This window comes from Fistularia commersonii, chromosome 13 (genome assembly GCF_037954325.1).
Source record: "Fistularia commersonii isolate RoL2024-O1a breed Wild chromosome 13, RoL_Fcom_v1.0, whole genome shotgun sequence".
Classification (NCBI taxonomy): Eukaryota; Metazoa; Chordata; class Actinopteri; order Syngnathiformes; family Fistulariidae; genus Fistularia; species Fistularia commersonii.
The window spans coordinates 17,241,965-17,268,336 of record NC_141296.1 but is presented as its reverse complement, the minus strand read 5'-3'; the positions used below and the strand labels follow the sequence as shown (position 1 = coordinate 17,268,336).

The window sequence follows — 26,372 nt, the reverse complement described above, 5'->3', positions numbered from 1 at the left end:
AGCTCTTTCAGCCGTAGACTGATACCACCCAGGAGCTCCACTGAACGCCACAGGAGGTCTTTCCTCCCTGAGGCGATCAGACTTTTTAATTCCTCTCCATTCAGCCGCCGGCAACCATAAAAACCTATCTTTAACCTAAAAAAAAACAAAAACTGCAAGATTTCATTTCACTGAGCAATATTCAGAACTGTGCAATATTTCATCTCATAACAGCTACACTACAAGTTTCTCTTCTATCATACTATTGTGCACTCCTTACCTCACTTGTTACTAAGACACTTATAGTTTTATCACTTGTTTACTAAGATACTGTATAGTTTCACTGAGACACTTTATAGTTTATAGTTTTCTAATTCTGCCTTTTTCTTTTTATTATTTATTACTGTTATATTTTCTGTAACTCTGGCACAACAATTTCCTTCGGGATTAATAAAGTTGTTCTTATCTTATCTTATACATCTGTTATATTATATAGACAGACTCTGATGTCATGAGTGCAATTTCACCAACTGTGTCTCTAACTCTAATGCATTGCTTCTCAGATAAGGAGGTGCGCAGTGCGATCCCAAGGGAGGCGCGTGTGACACCAGGGAGCACGTGTATATTTGATGTAATAGAAGAAAGTGTAATTGTACATCTACAGTAGGTGGCAGTAGTGGTGGCGTCATTGTCAGAGGGTGCGCATAGTACTAGCTCTATGGTGTAGGATTTTTCATTTTATTTTATTTTTTTTGCACCGAGCGCGCGCACACACAGCAGAGCAGGGGCTATTACATGCAGTGAACCGACCCTCAAGAGACGCCCATCAAAAAATATTTAACAGGGATGATAAGAAAAGTGGTGAGAGATGGAGATAATGAGACAAACGAAAGTCACCTTAAAGCTAAGACGAGGAAATATGACGAAGCTTATGTGGGGCTTGGCTTCACTGTGACTGCAGAACGTGCTCGTTGGAGCCATTACTCCTGACTTCCTCATTTTGATAAATAAAAAATAAGCACAATTTTTTTTATTCATTTTTGTTTTGTCGATTAAAGTTTTAATAAAGGTGTTCCAGAGTTAATGTTGCTGATCAAATTTATTAATGATTGATTTTACTTAATTATATTGATCAGTATTAAATAGCCGGTCAAAAAACGTGTATAGTTTAAAAAAGGATTTATTTATTCATTTGTTTGTTTGTTTCAGGCAAATTGATGCACTTTAAATATTTTCTGTTACAGACTAACAAGACAATGTTAATAAAGTTATTCTTTGTTGCAGGTTGACCTATATTCATTTCTATTTTTTAATGTTAATAAGGATCCAATGTTTTGCAGACATATAACAATTTTATAGACAAATTGTACTTATTAATATTATAAATTATATTTACAGTTCCAGCGGAGAGTGTTTGTGATGGGTAGGATGTTGTCTTCTTCCTGGCAGGGACAAAAAAAAACTGAGGCACTAATCTATTGTAACAAGAGCACCAGTGTCCTGCAAACGCACATACTCTGAAACTCCATCAATCTCCATCAATCCATCCATCTTACTTGGCTTATCCATAATCAGGTCTCAGCTCCTTCACATTCTGCTGTGAACCGTTCCAGTGAGAGCTGGAGATCATGGACTGATGAAGCAATGGATCCACATCATCTGCAAAAAGCAGAGACTCAATCTTGTGGCCACCAAACCAGATCCCCCTAGCACCCTGGCTGTGCCTAGAAATTCTGTCTTAAAATTTATGAACAGAATCTGTGACAAAGGGCAGTCCAACTCTCATCAGAAACGTATGCGCTAATGCGGACTAAACTCTGACACCAGTCATACAGCGACCAAACAGCCCTTATGTTGGGGTTCGGTATTCCATATTCCTGGAGCACTCCTCACAGGATTACCCCCGAGACACCGTTAAATGCCTTCTCCAGATCCACAAAACAATGTTGGGCAAACTCCCATGCCCTCTCGAGGACCATGCTGAGGTTATAGAGCTGGTCCACTGTTCCACGACCCGTACAAAATCCACACTGCTCCTCCTGGACCCAAGGTTCAACAACCCAGCGGACCCTCCGCTCCTGCACCAATGAATAGACCTTACCAGGGAGGCTGAGGAGTGTGGTCCCCCTGTAGTTGGAGCACACCCTCCGAATCCCCCTTTTTATAAAGGGAATCACCATCCCGGTCTGCCGGTCCAGCTGCACTATCCCCAACGTCAACAGTATGTTCTAGAGGGGCGTCACCCAGGACAGCCAAACACCATCCAGAGCCTTGAGGGATCCAGGGCGGACCTCATCCACTCCCGGGGTCCCGCTACTGAGGAGCTTTTTGACTGCTTCAGCAACTTCGGCCTCGGAAATAGGCAGGCCCATCCCATAGTCCCCTGGCATCGACTGGCATCTTCAGTGACTGTTTGTGGAAGGTGTCAATGATTGTCTCCTGGACAATCATCTGTCAAGTCAGCAGTCTTCCCCATGATTGTGTAGCCTCATGACCCAGACTGAGAGACCATTTAACAACTCAGGAAACATTTTTAGGTGTTTTGAGTTGATTATTTGTTTGGATTGTGACACAGTGATTTTCCAATTTTGAACTATTATCACAATATTCAAATTTTCTGAGATACTGAAATTTGCGTTTCATTTTTGTAAGCCATAATGATATTCTCATTTTTTGAGATGTACCTATAAGCACCTAAGGTGTCACATGCCAGGAGGGGTGCTGCTCAAAGACGAAACATGAAAAAGTTCACCACATTTAAAATAACTAAATAGTAATAACTCTCTGCCCAAATGGCACCCTTTCCCCATGCTCTGTTTTCACTAGAAAAATAAAAACAGCTAACTGTTGTTTGACCTGACCAATTACTTATCTTACAACATGCCGAGTCATGTGATTGTGGAAGTAGGGTATGGGAGGAGGTTTCAATTTACAGATATCAATAAGTCATTTGAAATTTGATAAATTATAGATTATAATGTGCTTATCATCATTAAAAGACCGCCTAAGATACAAAAGTTTAAATTTAGAAAAGATGGGGCGAGAAGAGTTCCCAATGTAGAGGTATGTCTTTTTTTATAACCTTCGATGCTTGTCAAACCTCACACCCTCAAACCCATCATAGATGAACCATGATGGGTTATGCGGTAAATGGGTTATGCAGAGAATGAATCTCCTACAAGAGATTAAAGTATAAGAAAAATGTAAAGAAAGATAGTGAGAGATAGCTTCTTTGACTCCTTACTCAAACCAACGGTCCTCCTTTGCCAGATTGCAGACATTGGCATCTTCAAACGAGTGTCCCCTGTCCTTGGGGTTGAAGCAGACCTCAGAGTCCTGACAGTGAAGTGGTGGCTCTCCTGTGTTGGGCTGTTGGTTTGTGGAGAGGGTTTTTTTTTTTTTTTAAATCACCAATGTAATGGTCATCGTATTCCTCTCTAACCCCAGTAGTAATATACTAGAAACTCCACAGCCTTAGAATTGAGGCCGCCTCACAAATGTCTTTGAGAGAAAAGTCTTGACAAGATTTGACAATTGACCATCACATGGCTGCCTGAGAACCATCAAAGACATCAAAAAGAAGACTACCTAGGAGCTAGCTGAGCTAAAGTGAAGTTAAAGTTGACTAATAAGGCTACTGAGTATGATGTTGCCATGATAGCAGTCAGTGATTAATACCAGTTTAACAGTGGCTGGGTTTGCTACTCATCCCTTTGTGCTTTTCCTCCAGCTTAGCCTAAAACTCAATGACAAATTGGGAATACTGTACAACTTCTGGATTAATAACTGAAAACATTTGCTCCGGCCATTTTTAGTTTTATGGCAGCACTGTGGTACAGTGGTTAGCGCATCTACTTCACAGGACCACAGGTATGATCCTGACGGGAGGCCTTTCTGTATGGAGTTTGCATGTATTCCCCATGTCTGTGTGGATTTGCGCCAATTTCCTCTCATGGCCCAAAAACATGCAATAACTTAATTGAAGATCCAAACTAGTCCAGATGTGTGATTTAGAGTGACTGTATGCCTCAATATGTACACTGACTGCCTGGTGACTGCACCCTGCCTCTTGCCCAGTGACAGCTGGGCTAGGCTCCAGCCCACCTGCAACAGAGGATAATTGTATAGAAAATGAACAAGTTTTAGGTTGTCTTTGATGTGCAGTCTACAACTTTGAGCCAATGGTTTACTGGGAACCAAATACAAGTTCAAAGTAATCACTGAACATAGTACTCTTTCCATTTATGTTGATACAAAATCTGTTACCTCTAGGGACTGATTTGACTGAAACAATGGATCCTGAACTTCTGCTGAACATTTTTTAAGAATTACTGTAATTGAGGGTTTTAAAATAAAGATACAATTCAATTGCAGCTTGACATCCCCGATCATATTTCTCATTTATTAGCTGTTATAGATATTTCTGATATTTTCTGTTGGTCTATAAAATAAGTTAGAGAAAGTTTTTTGTTTTTAATTTATTGCTTATACAAACACTAAAGACCTTTTGGTAAAAAATAAAATCTATCATAATAATCAAATAAAATCATCACAATGGCTGTTACATGACATATTGCACAACTATAAACTTTAAGAATCACAAAAAAAAAAAAAAAAAAAAAAAGTGTTGCTCAGATTGTGTATATTAGGAATTGTAGAAGTCCATGGGCAATATGTTGGTGCAGAGAATCTAACCTTCAGCCGGCCCAGCTGCATCTCGTCCAGGTCTCCAGTTTGTGTCCTTTAACAAAGTGTTACTCTGCCACGCAATCTATAAACAGTCATGAGATTATATTTTAACTGGCTCTGTTACACATCTGGTGCTTCAACACAAAGGGATTGAGCAGAGCAAATGGGGGTCCCAAAACACAAAAATGGTTTGTTCTGGTGTGAACAGGAGTTTGGTACAAATGTGATCCATCTGGCTAGTCATTTTTGAGAGTGAAAAAGATTCTGATTTGATATTTTTTGCAATAAAAGTCAGAGATTTGATAATGATTTACATCATTTCATGAAATTTGAGCAACAGAATCGTGACGAATCTCATCTCAAACACAGCCGCTCACAGTTGCTCAAATAAATCCTGTGCGCCTGCTTTGTTGGTAGCCATAGAAAGTCCAGAGATGAATGATCCAAAGCCTCCAGAGTATGTAAGTGTGCATTATCAGATGTTGTCAACTTCTGCGCTGAGTTCAGAACACAATTCCTTGAGCAACATTTCCATCAAAACCTAGAGAAGAGAACAGGGTTGATATATTTTGTGTTTCAGCTGTAAACAAATTGAAAATCTTACAAATTGTGAAAGTTATTCTCACATATAGAAGGTGTTTATTGGCACTGGCCTCTTGCAGGGCATTGAAGATCTTGATTATTCCAAAGCGAGCATTCTGCTGACCAACTAGATTTGCTAGTGCATCTGGAACAAACAAAATGAAACCAGAGGGGAAGCATAAGCATAAATATAGAGGTACAGAAGGTCTACACTTTGGAAATTTAAGAGTTCCACGTCATGTTTCTGATGCTACCTGGGATATTGTCTAAGAGTTTCTGTTGAGCTCGATCTTTAGTTTCACTGCGCTCGGCATCTGTTCGGACTCTGACATGAGGAGCCAAAGTCCCATTTGGCCAGAAATTGTCCCTGAAGACATTAATGTAACATACTAACATCTGTTCCGAGAAGATCCAGTTTACTGTGTCCCGGATCTGTCTAGAATGGAATACAGAAGGTAAAGGAGTTAAAAGAAAAACTTTACAAACCAAAAGGTTTTCAAAACTTGAACATAATCACTGGTGATAATGTATCGAAACAAATACCATATGATCTGTTGCCTTTTAAAAATGCAACCCCCAAAAGTATAACCCTGGTTACAAATCCAAGTTTGTTCGTTAACAGTTGTTAAGTAAATGAGTGGTGATCATATCCGAAAAATATTTTACAGAGTTTCAATTGTTCATTACTATATACAGATGTAGATGTACTATATATAGATGAAAATCATGATCAAATCTTATCACAACGACTGGACTTAGTTTCTCTCAAAGAGGGTTCACCTCTCATCAAGAGGTCTTCTCCAGTTCTAACAGATTGTAGGGATTTAGAACTCTTGGATGATAAAGATGAAGAATATTCAGTAAAGCTTTCATGCTAATGAGATTTTAAAATTTCAGAAGCTTGTTTTACAAGTATTTTTCTGATTATTATTTTTTGGATTTTTTTCAAGGTTGTAATACATGTATCCATTTCTTTTTCAAGGCCACTAAACCTAATTTACTGGGGGCATTTTCTTTTCTTTATTACTTATACCATGCGCAACTAAAAAGACAACTATTATCTTTGAACATCAAAAAATGTTTGCAAAACAGAAACCACACTGTCATATTTTTTTTTGTCTGAATGAAAAAAGATAAAATTATAGTAATGTCATCTATGTAAAAAAAAAAATGTTACCATGGATATTCAGCATGGACTGAATAAAATATTTCTAGGAAAAAAAATGGCAATGCGCTACAGGAATGTCATGTTAGTTTTTCTCATTACATTAGTAACTATATAAAGTTACTAGTAACAATCTTTTAGTAAAAGGAATTTTGAAAAAAAACAGTGTAATAGAAAAGCTGTACAGCAGTCTTAGTAGATTCTTATTAGCTTCGAGAAAACACAGCTGTCTTTCTGAAACTACATTCAGCAAAGAAGGTCAAGAGGTCACACTGTTTATAGTTTGCGTTTTTTTTTCTCGCCACCCCCCCCCAGAGATTAGTAAAACTTGTTTATTTTTTCTGACAACATCCCAAGATGACAATGACTTAAGCTTCCGGCAACGACTTACTTGTTTATAGTTCGTCCAAATGTTACCTGGACTAGTGCAATAAGTGTCTTCCTCACCCACTTAAACACTAAGCAAGACAGACCAAGAAGAAAATAACATCTCATACATTTTGACAGTTGAATATATGGTTTGATTAAAATGTGATACAAGTGAGAGAAATGTCAACAACTGTGGTTAAGACAGAGAAGTGGTCTTTCACATTCTTTAAAATTTTCATGATACATGGCAGATAGCAATGAAAAATCAACTGCAGTGTTGAGTTCTGATTATCAACATCAGTTCTCACTTCCTCGGAGTTCAAAGATCTCCCCAATCAGCATAAAGCATGGCTCAGCAAGGGCATCTCTCCTGCCATCTGGCTCATCACAGTAGTCTGACAGGTCACTGTCATCATCTGCATCCTCCTGAAAATACACAACAAAGTGAGGACTCAGACAGACTGTGTGGAAGTTACAGCGGATTTATCAGTTAGTACCTCTGTATGGGAGAAAAAGTCACCCGGCAGCCTTTCCAGGAAGGAGGCCAGAGAGAACGAGGATTTCTTTTGAATTGACATCACCTTTAAACAAGATAGCGTCATTAGAAAAACATACTACATGAGTGGAATTCAATCACTTATGTTGAGAACTTCAAGTATTCATGAAATAAACAAAGGATGGGTGCCAAAAATGGAGTATGTATAGTAATGATTAAAAGCAAAAATCTGTCAAGACTACCGGGAAAGCACAGACTGCGTAGATTTCTACACTGCAGATGCTCATACCCAAAGACTGGATGAGTATAAAGTCAAGTTAAGCCAAATAAGAGGGCAAATTTGGAGAGAACATTTTACTAAAAAAATTAGGTGTAATCTTGATAAGTCAACAAGACTGTAAATCATGTAGTGATAAATGTCTGATTGACTGCTATCAAAAAACTAAAATACAGATGGTAGTGTTTTTTTCTGCAAAACAAAAAAAAAAAGATGTGCAACTGTTAACTGAAGAGTTCTCATTATGATAAAAATTACAGTTCCCATGCATTTTAAGATATTTCAAGACCTCAAGTGGACAATAACCAGACAATCCAATTGTATGACTAAAATTAATATTTTTCTCTTTTTTAAAACGGTATTAGTGTGTACTTTCAATAATTTCAGAGTTTTCTTTTTGGGTTCCATTTGGTTTCCATATAAAAGTTGTCCATAGTATAAATGTAATTCCATGTTTATTTTTACTGTGTATTACTTTGCAATACTTATTCGGGTTCATTTCATAATCTTGAAATCTGATAAAATAATAAATACATTTCAAATACATCACTTTCAAGATAATTTAAAGTTAGGGTTTAAAAACGTTGTGCTTTTTCACTCTGAGGTCACCTTTATATTTTTTATAAACTGCAAATTCTGTTTAAGGTTTGATAAGACAAAGCTGCAGGCCAAATTGGAAGACTCAAATGCAGCAACAGTAATTATTGGACAATCTTCCCTTGTACATACATTCAGTTTCAGTAACAGGACGACAAATTTGGAAATGTTTTAGTTTGTCTAATCTGGTAGAACATTGACTGTTTCTTTTGGAACATAAAAAGGAATTTAGGAGACATTGTTTACATGCTTTACAATTTAGCAAGGCGTATTTTAAAGTCTTAGCACTGAACTGATCAGGATGAACAAAAGGTATGATAGCAATCTCAAATACAGAAAAAATATGATTAAAATGTTTCATTAAATCATTGCAGGTATCTGTATAGGATAGCATTAAGGAGGGTCGAGGTTTTTTTGGACAATACACTCTATTGGTGACAATACTTGAGTTGTGACAAAAGCCTTACCTTTAGGTGCTCTGGGGACGGGCTAAGGAATGCATACAGAGCCTCGGATTGGCAAAGTCTTTCATCAGTCAGCAGCCGCTGCAGATTTGAGATGCGCACACACAATATTTAAGGGCTTTGGGGTCTTTCACCTTCTCTTAGCTTTTCTCATTTGGAATTAATGCTTTATCATTTTAAAATTGATCTTCAAGATAATTAGGATTTTGTTGTAAGGAAATCTGAAGAAGCAGTTGCAAATCAGAATAGACAGGAATGAAGTGTTACATGCTTGTGTTTTCCGGCATGTCATGGATTCTGGGTTACCTGTAGAAACTCATTGAGCTGTGTTTTGCTCTTGTCAAGGAACTTCTGGTCAATTGATTTGAAGGGAAGTTTACTGAGTGACGGCAATTGCAGTTTCTTCAGTGATGGAAAACACTGACAGAGAGACTGAAATTAATTTCAGTAATCAAACAAAGCTTGTTACAGTTCCACCTTGCTAGGTAATGCAATAAAATGCAAATATTTGACCATTGGTCTTCTGTGGACCTCTCACTGTTACTGGCAATAATGTGGAAATAGTTGTAATAGATGTTGAGATGCATTTGTTAAACCGGCACTGAATCTGCTTTACTCAAGAGAAGTGATTGATATGACCATAAAAACACTGGATCAGTTATTAAGACAGAAAACAATGCTTTAACTGAACAAATATATTGTTTCAATACCTCAGTCAGTTTGCGGTGCAAAATTTGAAATTCAGTAAGTTTCCTCTGGACACTCCAGTAACTCTTGGCAGAGTCCTCTTCAGTGTCCTCCATCAAGCTGACACACACGCTATAACATGCAACAGTCTCACCACCTTCATCTGCTGTCTGAATTACAGATTGTCAAGTTATGACATAATTCTGAATATGGTTCATACATCAAGTGACCCTTGTACCACCTTGCATTGACTTAAGGAGTATTACAAAACCTTCTGGTATTTCGCACATGTATCGAATCCATTCTAGAGAATATCAAAAACTATTGATTTTTTCTTTTTTTATATACAGTTAGGTTCAGATTTCAAATGTATTGTTAAATAGTATTATACTCTATAAATCATGTGTGTAATAGACTGGAAAATTGGTTCATGTGATCTAGTCTTTGGCCATAGAGGTTTTGTGGGGAAAATCAGCCTGATATTTATAGCATGGAAGTTTCTCTCACATATTTTAAGTGTTTGAACAGTATGCTGTTTTAACAAAAAAAAAAAATCATCAACATTAAAAAGGAAAACATCACCTCAGCAGCAGTGATAGTAGCCCTCCAGCAGCCCAGTTTTTCACACCACCAGTCAGTCCTTATGATGTGTTGCTGCAATTCATTGTGTTCCCTCTCCATAGCTCTTATTTCTTCCTTTAGTTTGCTCACTATCTAAAATTACACAAGACACAATGAAATTGAAATTCATTATTTAAGCAAACCTGTTTCAATTACAAGACATCAATGAATGATAAGCTTCATGTAGTTAGCTTTCCACTTTATTTCATTTTTCCCCACAAAACTTCTGCACATGAGGAACACTGTAAAAAAATTGTGTACTTGTTGAAATCTTCTCGTGGCAACTGGACTTGAATTTCTTCCCTTGAAGGCGCTTTCATCCCCTCATCCAAGAGGCTTCTTCAGTTAATAGTCAGAACTAATGAAGTCTCTTACATGAATGGTGAAATTGTCTTCAAGTAAAGAAATTCAAGTCCAGTTGCCAAGACAAGAAGATTTCGACAAGAATTCAACATGATCTGGAGGACTGAGAACTTCCAGAGGACAATTTGTATAAGGCAAAAGAAAAATGCAGAGGGGTGGAAAGAATATAATAAATACAAAACCATATAAAAATTAAAAGTTCTTTTAATAAGGCTAACTTGAGGAGTAATTTCAGCATAAAAATAGGCCAAAAAAGCAACATATCTGAAACAAGAAGCATTTCAATTATTTCCTTTGATTATCAATATTTTCTATTTTGCAAATGCATAACAGTGGAACAGACTGAATGTTAAACGGATGTCAAGTTTGAATTTCCTTACCTTTCGATCTGGTTTAGGTGCATTCTGAATAGAGCAGAGAGCCTGACGCTTGTATTCTAGTTTATCATAGAGTTGACGAAGTTTAGTGACAGCATAACTCGCCTGTTCATTTATTCCTTTTGTGCCTTCGTCACAGACCTCCTGTCCTGCATCTAGACTCTGACACTACATATGGGGATGGTTGAATGATTGAAAATATGCAAATGACCATATATGCAAACAAAAAATAAAATAAGACTGATATTAAGATTCAGAAATGTGTCAATTGTATGCTATTTATTTTAGAGTACAGATGTGTGTGTGTCTTTCTTACCCCTTCTTCCTTTTCTTCAATGCTACACTGTGATTGGCTGTACTGCTCATCTCTTTTCATTAGCCTGTCGTAGAGATCGGAAACCAGGAAGGAGGGGTAGTAACGCTCTCTCATAGTTTCAGCCACCTACAAAAAGTACATCAGTCAAACATTAGAAAGCCTGATGAAGTTAATTTTTAAAAACAATAAAGGACTTTTTTTGGGGGGGTGGGGGGGGAGGATTGCACACTTGCTCAGTACATTTGCAATGAATGGGAAATGAAGAAATGGAAACAAAATTGATATGAGCTTATTAACTCATATTCAAGGACTATTCACTCACAACTAGGAGATGAACAGATTTAACTTTGAGCTGAAGGTCGTTCAATATTTGGAAGAACATCATAACAAAAGAAAGCTTATAGATTGTATGTCACTTGTCTAGTGTGATCTCATTTGCAATTCTGCTGCTTTTTCAGGAATGTTGGGTCAGGATGCATAAAATGAAAAGATTTAAATAAATACATGTTACACGAAGCACCCAAGTATCAACAAACACGTGAAACAGAGCGCACTTAAAGAGTACAATTAAATATAGTTAAATTCCACATTTACCTAAATGCTTTAGGGAAAATTAAAGTAAAAACTAATAACAAATTTCAGCTAAAGAAATAAATAGATCACAGAAAGAGAAAAATGATAAAGAAAAAAAAATTGGAGTTTTTCAAATTGTAAAAAATACCTGGTCCTGTAGTTTCACAAAGACTTGGATTCCTCTGTTCCCCACCAGACTCTGCTGAATCTCTTTTAATAGAAACCTCTCAACGGGAATCTCTCTGCTCTCAACAAAGAACTTCTGGTAGATTTCCCCGACAATTTGGGGCACTTCATTCTGTTTACACACATACACAAAGACACACGAGTTTGCTCGAATTTTTTTTCCTCAAATATGAACTACAATACAACCAGGTTCAGCGCTGATTGAATGGCAATAACTGAACAAATTACTGGATATATAAATACTGTAAAATAAGAATGGGGCACCTTGTTGGCAGTTTTCAATGTTTCCACCAGTTCCCAGAAGCTAATCAAAGCTCTTTTATCAACTCTCTCCATGTAAACTCTGAAATTCTCCCTGTATCCTGGATTATACAAGATGTCATCAAACTGCAGAATCTGCATGAGAGAAAAATTAGACACCTGAGGATGTTTTCAAACAATACCTTAAATAAAATAAAAAAATTAAAAAAAACAGTTTGTGTGAGCATTTGAAACTGACACTTAGTTATTAGTGGTAAAAATTTAGAAGAATTCTAAATCACACTGAAAGCACATCCCTATTTGCCAAGTCCATATGTTCTTTTAGGCCTCCATGAACAGTAATGGCTTTCTGAATAAGCCACTTGTCGTGTCACAAGATAAACATGAACCCAGACATTTTGCTGCACATGTGGAAAGTTTATGGAATGTTGCTGCAACAAATTGCATTAAAAAAAAAAAAAAAAAATTATGTTCCTAAAAATGGATGTTGAAAATTGCATTAAAATTGAAACATCTGTTTGAAATTACTTTAAAACAAAACTTGAAATAATTATACATAGATGATTGGTTACAAAATGCTCTGAAACCAGATATTGTTTGAAGATCTTTCCCTCTTGTGCAATATCACCAAAGAGACAGTGTAGGTTTAATTGTTAGATATCTAATAATTGACATTAAAAGGAGGCTCATTAGACCTGCTGGTCAATAGACTAGCTCATTTGTGAACTGTTTTTATGACTTGTCAAATGAGGTGGTTAAATCTTACCAATTTTGCCCTTAAAAAAAAAACACAAACACAACAGGAACAACCACGGAAACTTGGTAGGAACCAGATGCAATATGAATCTGACCTTCTGACTCTGAGGCTCGTCATTGTCATCAATTGCTCCATCTTCATTATTCTCATAATTTGGTCCACCAAGTAGGCGTATCCTTTTCTCACATTGTTTCTTGGCAACAGTCAGCTGATTAATGTATCGTTTCATGTCTCGGGCCCTAAGCAGGTCTGCCTTCATGGCTGCTGACTCTTTACCTTTTCGCTCTGAAAGAATGTTACAAACAAGCTACTAAGTTCAACCCTAAAATAGAAAAAAAAAATCCTAACAAACTAATTATAGCGACCTGGTTGTGATTCAATGACTATATCAGACAGGCAAACTAAGTAGTGAATACAATATTAAAATGTAGTGATGATTAGATGCTAACAACGGTAAGTAAATAAAAAATAAAACAAGCTAGTGACAATTTAAAAAAAAAAATAAAAAGGAAATGTGAGCTTTTTTTTTTTTTAATTTTTGTATACCTTTTTGCTTCTTGAGCTGAGGAAGGCTGCTAATGGTAGTAGCATGAATGATCTCTACCACAATCTGATACCTACAATGACAGACAGGACCACTCAAATAACCTTTAAAATGACATTTTTGATCATGTTATATAAAGTACTTGTGTACACTTTGCAGTATGGTTAATAGAAGAACTTATTTCACCATCTTACTAATAATAGAGTGTATGCATAGATAGTTTATATCTGTGTAAGTGTGAGGGTATGTAGTTATTAAGTTTTGTTGCCTGAGTTGTTTAAGGAAATTGACATCTGTCGAAGTTGAGATCAGTTTGATGAAATCTTCGTAGGATGCAGCGTAGGTGTAAGCTTTCTTCTGCTGCTCAGCCTGCTGTTCCCTCTGCTCCAGCTGAGACAATAGCATTCTGTTAATGGAGTCCGGATCACTTAGGACCTCTACTAAAGGCTTCAACACTGAAATACATAAATAAAATATATTGAGTCAGGGGAAAAAAAAAAAAAAACTACTACTTTTGTGTCACACAATTATGAGAGACAAAGACACACAACAAAAATGTGATATAAATCTGAACATCAGTGAACTGAATAAATGCTATCATTCATTCATTCATTCATTAATGCACATCATGCACTGGTCTTTGCATCCAGACTACTGAAGAAAGCAATAGCAAAAAAAGAAGTCACCAGACAGACTTCTGAGGTTTTAACATTCCAAAAAGTCACTGTCACAACTGCTTGGTAGGGCTGTTATATACAAATACATATGCAAGAGATCCCAATTAAGTAAATCACAATTTCAGAAACCATTTTGATAGACACATTTAACGGTATGTTTTTGTTATAGTAGCTTCATGTGGGAAAAATTCAGTTGTTCCATCGGATAAGACGTTTCAGAATTCTGACAGAGTCTCTGATTTAACATACATGCACGCGCGCACTAAATGTATAATATTACAAATTTCACATGGTCCAATAAACAGCAGTGTTTTAAAATGAAGTTTTTGTAATCGATCGACAAAATATTGATTAAAACATTGACTTTGGTAATTTAGTAAAGGGAAGCCAGATTCTTTTGTCAAAAATACCAGAAGACTATTACGTTGCCAAACATTCCTATTTTAGAATTTGATGGGATGAGTATTAATTGGAGGAGACATTGGATTTGACCTTGAAAATATCAGTAACAAAGCAATCAAACACCTAAGGGTTTACATTTAAACTCAACCCCCTGCTTGAGTCGGTTAATTGTGAATGAGGGGCATATTTTTTTCTTCTCTCACAAATGAAAGCTCAAAACACTGCTTTTTATTTAATAGCTTATGCAGAAGTAAATCTTGCAGTTCAAGATAATGATACCATAGCACGTTGTTCAATACAGTGATAATTACACCTGCACTTTTCTTATATTTACCTGCTATGTAAAATCTATCAATTCTGACTGGTGTGAGCAGTATTTGTGCTCACAGCACACAAGTTCAAATTATGTTCTATTCATCAGTATTGTCTGTCATTAATGGCAGCAATTCCAGTGGCTCAAAGCTCTTTAGGATCTTTTTTTAACTTACATTATATATTGTAATATAGATAGAATGTAAGTGTGATACTTGTGTAACGAGTACCTTTAGTCATGATGACCTCTGTGAGGCAGCAGCGTAGAGTATGAGACTTTGCATCCTTTTGTGGCAGAAGACATATAAGTAGTATTCTGGCTACACATCGAAGAAAGGCCTTCTCTGAATCTGGACTGACCAAACATGGATGGAGAGGAAAGGGCCGAGGACAGTCATCTGGTCTGTTAGCACATGTCAGAAAAAACACGCAAGATTATGTTTCATGATTTGAATGGGAAGACATAAGACTTAAATTTTTGATGTTGCTATCAACCTCTGTTAAATGAATTGTGACACCCTGCACAACAATCAGGAGCCTTGATCCATTAATGAAATTGGTTGACAGATATTTCTGTATTTGTGATCTAGCATGTTTCCTGCGTTGAATGGACCAGGGTCTGCATCATAATTTTGTGTTTACTCTTTCTATGCATGCACAGATATCAACAATATCAACAAATTATGCTGTTCAAGGTGATATAAAATACTAATAATGAACTAGGTTTCAATTCCTGCAAAAATCACTATCCCTGCACAAAGATCATCTGCATCAATTAGCATTTTAGCTCCCTGTAATTATGCAAAGTAGAATGTGCACAACTTTAAAGACCTGACATAGTAAGACTAAAATTAGTACTTTAATTCCCTGAAATAAGATGATTTCACACTGATTAATCTGCCATCATGACTCCCCCATTATTTTCCCTTGCAGCAGTCATAACTCACCACATAAAAGAATTCTAATGTTATAATGTAGCTAATGTAACCAACAGTGATATGGACACAAATACAAAAAAGCTAAACCTACATAAATTTCTACAATTTCATGCAACAATATAAAAATAAATAAATAAATAAATAAAAGTGCAGTAAACAAAAAGTAAATACATAATGGACCCTCTAGGGCTCAGGTGGGAGAGAGAAAAAAGCTCTCCTGTGGCAAGTGATCACAAAAACATATTTCCTCAATGTCAAAAATTTGTAGACAACAAAACAACTAAGAATATTTCTTCAGACTGTATCTTAGGATTCCTTGGTAATGAACTCACTCAAGTGAAGCAATAATGTATTGTGTTGGACTGCATGAGTCTGTTTACCTTCCAGATGCTGCCTTTAGGCCAGTGAAATGTGTGTGTACGATACGGACAGTGTCATAACACACTACATTGACGAGGTCAATATCAGCCAACCGGGATCTCAACTGGCCAATCATCTGCCACCAGTCTTCTGACAGCATAGCATATAACTGGCCCTCATCATGACTCAAAGGAATATACCAAGACATTATGTAGTCTCTGTAGGCGTAGTCCAACACTAGGGAGAGAACACATGACAGGTTGTTGGAAATTCAAAAGATTGTTAGCATCAGGGGATACAACAGCAGGAGAAAATACAGCAATAAGAAACCAGTGATCAAAATGACATATTCTTTACACAAGGCCAAGTCAAAAACATGCTTTTAAGAGTTCCAAGTGAAAATACAGATTTTTGTTTGCACAATCTGTGCTCCAGGTGAGCACCAGTCCTGATCCCAGTACAGCTGATAAAACACATTGATTTGTGATAAAAAAAGGAAATAGCGATCAAACTTCATTAATGCTGAATTCGTTCAAAAAACTGAATATCAGAAAGACTCCGCTGTCACCCCACATTCCAGTCTCTCTGGTTTTACCATTTTGTTTATACAATTTACCTTGTAATAGAGAACAGTTTTATTAAAGATGAAAAGTGCTTCATATAGAAATAAATGTATTTCAGTATTATACTTTTCTCATTTTTAGAATAAAGATGGCATTAAAAAAGAGGAGCAAACACAACTACCAAAGTGTGATTGCGCTTATCTTGACAAAGTACTATTCCCCCAATTAAAAACACTCATGCACTAGACCGCAGGTGTTCAAATAATCATCCTAACTTTAAGATGCATTTGACTTTCATTTTTCTGCCAAAAGGATAGATGGATAGGATAAATTTCAACAAATTTTGAAATGGTTTAGAGGCCGTCAAACCAGATTACTTGAAGCCCAAGGGTAGATAATCTTTTCAACTGTTCCTCTTAGGGGTCGCCACAGCAAATCATCTACCTCAATCTAACCATATACAACTGATTCCCACACAAACTAACTCAAAGTCATCTTTCACCACATCCATAAATCTTCTCTTTCGTCTTTTACTCAGCCTCCTGTATGGCAGTTCCAGCCTCTGCATCCTTCTATTATATTCACTATCCCTCCTCTGTACTTGTCCAAGCCATCTCAGTCTGGCCCTATGATCTGCACACTCCTGATCCTATCCATCCCTGTCATTTCCAAAGAGGACCACATGTAGAAAATCCTTAATTAAAATAGTAATTTTAGGACAATTCTAACAGTGTTGTACATTACAACTCCAATTCCAAAAAAGGTTGGGATGCTGTATAAAATGTAAGTCAAAATAAAATGCAATGATTTGCAAATCTCAAAAAAAGTTGAACAGGGGTAACAAAAAGGCAGGAGAAGTAATCAAATCAAAAACAAGTGGAGGAGTATCAGTAATATGACTGGAATATAAAAAACATTTCAGAGGGGCAGAGGTTCACCCAGCTGCAGCAAACTGCATTAAGAAAACTGATCAACATAAATTGCAAAGACCCCGCCATCTACAGTGTATATTATCATGAAAAGATTCAGACCACAAGACGGAATCAGCACTGTATTGAAAACAGACTGACAACTAGATAACACTGTTTGGGCTCCAGAAATCAGTCTGTCAACACAGTTCACTTTGCAATCCACAAATGCTAGTCAATGCTGTATCATGGAAAGAATATGCCACATGTAACACAATTGAGAAACGCAGTATTTGCCTCTGGGCCAGTGGTTATTTAAAATGGTCTGAGGCAAAATGGAAAACTGTTCTGAGGTGGGATGAACAAAAATGTTAAATTCATTTTGGAAGCCATGGACACCACGTCTTGCAGACTAAAGAGGAGAGGGACCATCCAGCTTGATATCAATGGATATTTAAAAACCTTGCATCTCTGATGGTTTAGTGTTGTGCGCAGCTCACATATCTGTAACGGCACCATCCAAGCAGAAAAGTAAAAATCAAGGTTTTAGAAAACATATGCTCCCATCCAGATGACGCCAATTTCTGAGGAGGCCTTGCATATTCGAGCAAGACGATGCTAAACCAAAAAAATGCATCCATCACAAAAGCATGGCTTTCCAAGAGAGGAGACCAGGCCAAGCTGCTGTCTGGACCTTTCATCAATGTAAAACAAACAAAAAAAAAAAAAACCTTTTAGCACATTGCAAAATCTGTCAACAATGGCCCCAGAATTGTTGAATACCTTGGGGTTCGCAGACAGTTGTTTCAAGAAGAAGGGATGCAACACAACAGGAAACATCACCCTCTTCCAACTTTTGAGATGTTTTGCGCTCAAATTCAAAATGAACTAACATTTTCCATGAAAATATTTCTGTTTCAACATCTGATGTTTATGCTCTAATGAGAATACAAAATTGGTTTATGAGATTTGAAAATCATTGCATTTTTACATACATTTGACACAGCGTAAGCTTTTTTGGAATTGAGGTTGTAAGAATTTTGGTAAGTACAGAGGTTTCTTTATATCATGTTCAGTTATTTAATGATTTGTCATACCTTTATCTAAAATGGCATGAAAATAAACAGAACATTAACAGATGGTATTATTACCTTCCTTTAAAGCTTTGTCCACATTGTGCGAAACCACCACTCTCTTGCTCTGACCTGTCTCATGTGGTGATGCTAAAAAGTAAATCTGAAAAACAAACAGAATAGAATTTTTTATCATTCCCTGAATCACAGCGGGGAACCACGTTATGAAACAGGATATATTGGGCAATAACAGAAAGGAAAGTTGAGATTTCGGACAAATACTGTGATATCAGTCTAAACACCTTCCTTCCGAACAAAAAGACAGCTTAAATTGTGATTTCACACTAAATTGGCATGAGACCTACACTTGTCACAATACTGTGGCACAGCCAACATTACTGAGCCTTCATTGCACAGCAGGAATTAACTCAGCCGAGAGGTTAGCCACAAGCTGCATCTATGACTTACAACAAGACACAAACAACTAAGAGTACAGAAATCCCTGATTCCTCTCAGATCAATGGTGTGTCTGGGTTTCATCTGTTATGGAACAGACAGACAGAGACAGAGAGCATGACATGAAGGATGGAAGATGGTGGTGACCGAAGCAAATGACTAACATGCAATTATGGTTTCATGTCAGTCATATCATAATAGAAAATATGGTTTAACAATGGTTACATGCTAATGCAATTGGAAGGCTGTTAAAAGTTTTGAGAAATGTAACAAAATGTGTTGATATACAAATGCTTACAAGCACAAATTTGCAACTGACAGAAAACTGGTGCATGCTCTTCAAGAAAAGCACCAGTCAAAATATTGTAGATAATATGACAAATAAGCAATGATTGCCTATTACCAGCCATTTTTCAAAAATCAGTTTACTCCATAAATAATTTAACTAAAGACTTTTGGTAAAATTAGTAGATTACCATGAGTTTATTGAAGAATTCCAGACGTGTAGCTGATTGTCTTGCATTTCTGTCAAAGCAGCTGACCTTAAGAGGACTCTTCCGGACAAGCAGAACAAATCCTCCAGTCAGGAAACACAGAAGGGCAAAGGATACATAGATGAATAGCTTCAAAAAGAAAGAGGTGACAGTCAGGCCTCCCAAGGCCTGTTGAAAAGCTACTGTGGCTACCACACCCAGGCAGAATGCTGGGACAAACCAGAAAGAGGAATTGAAAGAGGACATGCATTGGGTAGAGGTGTTGAACATGGGTCCCTCTTCTCCTCGGATACTGCTGGTCCTTTGTGCCAAGGATGAAGTGGTATTTGAGAAAGTTGGCATTGTGCAGCCCCACCATCCATATATAAGTTAATCCAAGTCAGGCTGAAAGGTATACTTGCGTGTTTATATGGTAGATGGGTGTACAATGTACACTTCTGTATGCCCTCGACTACCACGCAGTCTTCAAGCAGAGACATCCCTGCTCTGACATCTCACCAAGAAAGACGGTTGTTTTCCACGCTTCCTTAGTTGGCCTGCCCAGCGCAGACAAGAGAGCTGCCTGTAATCATCCACAAAATGGTACTCCGCTCAACACAAACGGGCACCGAGGTTGTCCCCAAGTAATTCTCAACGGCAGATTTGAAGACAGAGACCCCTTGGGTGTTCAGGTGGATGGGGCAACACATTCGGGTCACCTTGAAGTCAAAAGGTGAAACCCGAGGTTCAGGAAGTAAACCTGCAAGACAAAATAAGACCATTACCCATTTAACATATTCGGTAATTAATTCAAATGTGCGACGTGTGAGATTACCCCTTATTGCTTTACAGTTTCTCGCTTAGGCTGTGTACTACACTGAGCTAGCCGACTAGCCTATTAGCTAAGTAACCAATTCGACACCCGCTCACATTTACTTACCTATTTTTCGAAAAAGGTTTGCAATGACAACATTACATCTTGCTATCCGCGCTGTAAAATATCACACCCGACGATATTGGATTGAAGGTAAAACAACCACGGGTTTGAATTCGCCGAGACATCATTTGAAGGAACTGTCGTTGTCTACGAGTCCAGCTAGCTATGACTGTAGCACAACGTGAAATGGTGTCAGCCAATCAGCGCAATTGAAAGCCACTGCTGGTTTGTCAGTTTTACGTAACACTGCAATCTCAGCGGGCAGGACAATTTGCGTCGACTGAAGAAGAAGGCAACGACATGGAAGGAAAGTTAATCAGGACACAAGTTACAATATCAAGAACCATTCTTCGATATGTATTGGCTTCTATTTATATATCTATCTGTATCTCCCTCATTTCTTTGTTTTTTTGAATAATATGTTTGTGGCATATAGGATGTATTAATTTATGCTGTGTTTCCCCTGTCTTCTATGGTACGAGTACTGCTACTTAAAGATAATCCATTAAAAATCTCCACGCTTTTGATATTACATGCATCAGGATCATGAGAACATCGCCGATTAGTGTGTGGATGGCTTCCTTTTTCTTTTTTTTTTTTCTTTCACTTAGCGTGCTTGGACAGTCTTCATGAGGAGTCAAGCATTTGCTATAACCTTCAAATTCTACTTTAAAACACTTTGTTTATGAATAGTAAATCCTAGTGAGTTAATAGTAACTGAAAATAGCAATGACAGTGGTACAATTTTGTAGTCACCACAGTAAACATATTTAGAGAATATCTAGTGGCCTGTCGCTGTTGAAATAAATAATCAAGAGACTATAGCTGTAAATTATAAACTTACTTTGTAGTGGACTGCAAAGAAGAGAGCATACAATATTCAAGGTACCAGTTAAGGCATATCAGACTTGCGTAAGGTTGGCCATGCGTTGTTGGATGAGTGGCAGTCATGATGTAAAATTTAAAAAGATAGACCTGATTATATGAATGTCAGGTGATTTATAAGCAGTATAATTAATTTCAAGACATTTTTCTGAACTAGATTAATTAAATTCATGAAATGTTTCATCTCTGTAAGGAGAAATTATTTACCATCCAGGGTTGTTCCCTTGAGAAGCATTTGTGTGTAAAGATGAACCCTCTGCAAGGAGAACATTCATTTTTTCATCAATATACTTTTTATTGATTTGTTGTACGCCTTTAAATCCAGACAAATAAACCAAATAAATTGTGTGTCTGTGTTACTGACATTGTAAGCCTCATAATCATTGCGGACATTGCTGACAATCTAACTTTTATGATGTCACTGGACTATTGTGATATCAACCTTCACAATAATTCCTTTTTTTCTCTCTCACACACACACACACAGCCTGTTGAAGAGGTACGATAGCCTCAGGCTAATAAGCCACCCCTGCCAGATTGATCTGACTTATACATGGCCAGCTTGAAATGTGGCTTCATCCCTTTTACTGTGTTCTATGCTTCTCTCACACCTCTGAAAATAATGTTCCCAGGATCACTGCCAGCCTTCACAATCCATCTTGGATCCACTTATCTTGAAGTCTTTCCTGGAGTTGAAATTTCCCCATCGGGACTATTGAAGGAAATATGCATTTGTTCATTCCCTCATTTCTCCACAATCATTCCTAAATTATTTCTGTTCCTGCTCATTTAGTCACCATTCCCTTTATTTTCTTTGATGCTCCACAACAAATCCCCTAAAGCCAGAACCTGGTGTGGTTTTTTTGTTTGTTTATTTTTTTCCCATTTTTTTGAAAATATAACTTCTTAGGCTGTTAGAGTTAAGGAATATCTTTATTTCGGAATATGATATAAGATAGGCAGTTGAAAATCAATTATTGGGATTGTATCTCAGCAATAACTTTCATCAGTCATGAACATTTCAATCACATTTCAATTAAGCTAATGGTTAACAACCGAGCACCCACCAATGTCATGAATGGGTCTGAACATTTAGGTTTTTTTTTATTTTGAATATGATTTACATGTCAACACATGAAACTCATTCCACCCAAACTAGACAGTACATGAAGCATTTGATATTTTCTCCTGACTGGTTTAGCAAGAGAGGCAAAGGTTTGAAGTTTTGAAGTTATTCTGAAGTTATTTTGAAGTTATTCTGTCGTATCTTCATGACACTGGTCCTCAAGGAGTACCACCATCCTCTCCATGTGTACCAAACAACGCCATCATCTGTCACTCCACTGTAATGACCATTTGGATAGTACACACCATTAAGATGGGCTGTGTGACACCTGAGGAAAAATAAAGCAGACAGGAGAGCATATTCAGCTGTATTATTTTATATTATCTGGTAAAATACATGGCTCTTATTTGAAAACCTCATACTTGTTGAACCACCAGCCTCCCTTGTCTTCCTCTGCACAATTTCCTTTGTAGTTATCATTATCCTGGTCATATGTACTAAATTTGACACCCTGATGACTGGCCCAATCTGACACGCCAACTTGCTGCCCTCCAGACAAAGCATCTCCAGCTGTACCTTTATATGCCCCAAAAGTGAGTCGGTAGTGGTCCTGCAGTGTGACAGTAAGAAGAAACCTTGATAAGCTTAATAGAACCGCTCCTGTTAGAAAGATAGAAAGAATACACTTGGATATAGTTATTTTCTTGTCTATGAATAATCTTCAGCTTTAAATAAAAACTCTTCAGAAATGGCCTCTAAAAACTGTAAAAAAAAAAAAAAAAATCACAATAATAAAATTATCATTTGACCTTTTCACTTGCCACTTTGAAGTTTTTGTACTCAGCAAAGCGCTGGTTACCATCAAAGTCCTCCAGGTTGATCCTTAGAGTGTAATTATCTGGAACATGCAAAGAAACAAAGGTATAAAGCAACCTATTTAATCCACCTCTTTTTATTATTTCAAAAACCCGAATGAAAAGCAGCATGCTTATTTGGCAGACTGCTTTAGCCGGACAAGCTCGTATTGCTGAATATCTAAATACAGCTGGTAGAGTGTTACTAAACAGAGAGCAAACAAACAAACAAAACAAATTTTATTCTGTTTACAGTTCAGTATCTATGAATACACACAGTTTGAGTGATTCATTGTCATAAAGACACGAGACCCACCATGCGTCTATAAAGCATGATTTAGCTTTTCAGCCTTTTCATGAAATTTGGTAGTTCCAGGCCGATCTTAATTGAGTACTTTTATTTGCGACAAATAGGTAAATATCCTGTCCTATTCTAAAATCTGTCATTTATCAGTGTGCTGAAAGTACCTCGCCAGTAATGACAGAGCATTTTTACTTAAACTAATGGCAACAGCAATTGGTATTTAATTTGAAGAGGCTCCTCTTGGATGAGGGGTGAAATGTCTTCAAGTGAAGTAATTAAAGTCCAGTTGCCACGACAAGAACATTTTGACATGAATTCACCATGTACTAGATGGCTGAGAACCTCCACAGACTTTTGAGAGGCTGTCATACCAGACTGGGCTAAAAGGCAGTAATTATTGATGGAACTGCAGTTGATGATAATTATGAAGCTCTCTCATATCTAACAACAAATCAAGTAATTTCATTTGCAGTTAATATAATAATTGTGAAAGGGCAATGAACTGAGATGATTCAGAGATGGTACTGACCTTGCCTGGTTAGATAATGCAGGTTGTCATTGCCTAGCCAAAACTCAGCTGACTCAGCATTCATGTCCCCAAAACCTTTCTTATACTCCAGCCATGATCTAATTCATAGATAAGTGCACACACAAGCGGCATACATACACAAATATGTATGTGTGTCCTCACACACACACACGCACACACAAACACACACACGCACGCACACACACACGAAAGAGGGAGAAAGAAGGGAAAAGTGAAAGAGGGATGAGAGAGAGAATCATAAACAAACAAATCCTTTTTGGTTTGTGGCATCACACACACTTACAGTACATACCCAAAATACAAATACCTGTTAAATCTTTCTGTTCCATTAATTCTCCTTTGTATCACAGTCCAACCCCCTCCGTCACTCGTGTCACAGAATACGCTGAATTGAGAAGGAGCGCCTTGGGGCTTGATCTGGAAGATACCACTTGAGTTGTAGCCAGAGCTGAAGAGCTGAGAACAGTCTGCACACAAACATGACATATTAATTGGCACTTAATCTGCTACCAGTTTCTTAAGAATGAGAACTGAAACAAAATATTTTTAACATATAATTATGAAATACTATTTTGTTGACCAAAATAATTGGTATCCTGGTTCTGGCTGGGTCTTGCATCTCCTTGTCTACTGAGCTGGTTGACCCGCTGTAATCCGTGTAGGAGCAGTTCTTGTTTGTCAAGCTGGCTCTTAAGAAGCTGCTCTTGTTCCCGCAGATGTACCATCTCCTCATGGCAGTTATCTGTCCCCTACAAAAATGTATGCAAGTGGACATACACATACAAACACAAACAAAAAAAAAAAACAATTAAACCCCTCTACTGTTATTAGTGAGGATCTAGACATGGAATGGTGATATAGTGCTTTGTACTTCTGCCTGACAGCAGGAAAGTTCCAGGTTCGATTCTTGAATTAGACCCTTCTGTGAAACAAATCAAATGATCCACTTGTCAAGTTAGATATTAACTATAGCTTGTCTTGACAAGTAATTTAAAAAACAAAATGCGTGAAGCTGGTGATAATTTAAGAGGAGATGAGACAGGCGGGGCTCTGCTTGTGTAAATGGGGTAAAGTAATTAAAGGAGAAAAACAGACATTGATAGGAAAAGGAATTTTTTTCTAATTCCTCAGCGTCATAATTGCGAGAAAGAGAAAGTGAAGGGAAAGAATGAGGAAGACATAGTGTAATACAAAGAAAGAGTGAAAATTATTATAAAATCAATTTTCTTCTTCTAAATAAAAAGTAATAGTCAACTTGACTGCTGCTTTTGGCTTTTGTATGATGCTTCTTATCAAACAGATTGATGAATCACTGCCAAATCAATCATATTTGATTCCAACAATGATTTAATCAAAAAATAAAACAACTTAGCAAGACCCAGCAGGGTTGGTGGGTGACCTCATATGTTATAGAGAAAGATATGCCAATGTCCAGGTTTCATTTTAATCATTTTAGCTAAGAACCATCACCGTAAATACATTTACCCGACCATATCAATACAAAAAAGTGACATACACACACACACACACACACACACACACACACACACACACACACAAAGTTCACCTAGAAAGTTTCCAAACATGCTCAGAATTGAAGTGAGTTATCCGTAATCCCATTGGCATGGCATAAAGCTGTCACTGTCATCACCAAATCACATCGATTATTTGAGCCATAGCTCCGGTTGGACGTCTGTAAGTTTTTTGAGCCAAAAACATATTGACACAGCTCCATTAAAGGCAAAAAAATATTCAGAAAAAAGATTCACACTTACATTGAGAATATGCTTAAGACCACCAACCTACTAGACTAATACTTCAGAGGGTGTGTTGGCTACAGTTGTACTTACATGGAGACACTGAAGGAAAGCAAGGGCAACAATCACGGTTGTGAGTCGCAAAAGTGGCCCCGTCATCCTCTTCGTTTGCTCTCACAACATGTAAAAGAAAAGTTAAGGAGAAAGCCTTCTTCTGAAAAATTTCTTGCATCTGTTTCATTCTCACTGAGCAGCTACTTTTTCAAGATCTCTCCCACACCTGCAACCAAACATCTTACCCAGGACACTGCCCAAATACCTGATTTTTTACAGCCATAAAACACTAAAAGTATGCAGGGACTGTCAAGATAAAATTCTGTTTTTTTTCCGTGGGCCCGTGCTGGCCAAAATGAGCTTTTTGTCATAGCTAACAAAATTGCAAAAGCACTGAAAGATGGGCAAAACCATACATTTACCTTGCTTTATTTTTAATTTGCTGTGTGCCTTTTCATACTTTCCATTTCTCTGTTCTTGAGCTGATATCTGTGAAGGTA

At 37.3% G+C, this 26,372-nt stretch overlaps 2 protein-coding genes across 4 annotated transcripts; both read right to left on the bottom strand.

Annotated features, from left to right (window-relative positions):
- Positions 1-4,151: 4,151 nt before the first annotated feature.
- Positions 4,152-20,545, bottom strand: snx25 (sorting nexin 25). Of its 2 annotated transcripts, XM_086158476.1 has the most exons (22): positions 20,406-20,545; positions 19,469-20,225; positions 18,615-18,699; positions 16,013-16,229; positions 14,925-15,097; positions 13,572-13,758; positions 13,306-13,376; positions 12,854-13,044; positions 12,006-12,137; positions 11,704-11,853; positions 10,983-11,108; positions 10,670-10,834; positions 9,888-10,019; positions 9,329-9,475; positions 8,925-9,038; positions 8,622-8,699; positions 7,282-7,365; positions 7,093-7,210; positions 6,807-6,873; positions 5,505-5,686; positions 5,295-5,395; positions 4,152-5,209 (listed from the first exon to the last, which is right to left on the bottom strand). In XM_086158476.1, exons 2-22 carry the CDS (start codon positions 19,826-19,828, stop codon positions 5,144-5,146), a joined length of 2,946 nt encoding a protein of 981 aa, XP_086014602.1. In that variant the 5' UTR covers positions 19,829-20,225; positions 20,406-20,545; the 3' UTR covers positions 4,152-5,143. The 2 variants fall into 2 exon arrangements, with proteins under 2 accessions (XP_086014602.1, XP_086014604.1); XM_086158478.1 differs by lacking the exons at positions 4,152-5,209; positions 5,295-5,395 and having other exon boundaries at positions 5,511-5,682.
- Positions 20,546-22,214: 1,669 nt separating this feature from the next.
- fgl1 (fibrinogen-like 1) lies at positions 22,215-26,080 on the bottom strand. 2 transcript variants are annotated; one of them, XM_086158324.1, is made up of 7 exons: positions 25,912-26,080; positions 24,630-24,810; positions 24,369-24,528; positions 24,041-24,138; positions 23,163-23,251; positions 22,776-22,963; positions 22,215-22,681 (listed from the first exon to the last, which is right to left on the bottom strand). In XM_086158324.1, the coding sequence occupies exons 1-7, from the start codon at positions 25,975-25,977 to the stop codon at positions 22,519-22,521; spliced, it is 945 nt and encodes a 314-aa protein (XP_086014450.1). In that variant the 5' UTR covers positions 25,978-26,080; the 3' UTR covers positions 22,215-22,518. The 2 variants fall into 2 exon arrangements, with proteins under 2 accessions (XP_086014450.1, XP_086014451.1); XM_086158325.1 differs by having other exon boundaries at positions 24,642-24,810.
- Between the last annotated feature and the right edge of the window lie 292 nt (positions 26,081-26,372).

Bases quoted from the DNA above. Each gene is read 5' to 3' on its own strand.
- fgl1 (XM_086158324.1), bottom strand. From the start codon at position 25,977: ATGACGGGGCCACTTTTGCGACTCACAACCGTGATTGTTGCCCTTGCT. The intron at 24,811-25,911 runs GTAAGTACAACT...ACATTTTTGTAG, and splicing joins CTTTCCTTCAGTGTCTCCAT to GGGACAGATAACTGCCATGA. The intron at 24,529-24,629 runs GTATTTCATAAT...GTTTGTGTGCAG, and splicing joins TTATTTTGGTCAACAAAATA to ACTGTTCTCAGCTCTTCAGC.
- snx25 (XM_086158476.1), bottom strand. From the start codon at position 19,828: ATGCCAACTTTCTCAAATACCACTTCATCCTTGGCACAAAGGACCAGC. The intron at 18,700-19,468 runs GTAATCTACTAA...TTTGTTTTTCAG, and splicing joins AATTCTTCAATAAACTCATG to ATTTACTTTTTAGCATCACC. The intron at 7,366-8,621 runs GTAAGGCTTTTG...TCTTGTTTAAAG, and splicing joins CGTCCCCAGAGCACCTAAAG to GTGATGTCAATTCAAAAGAA.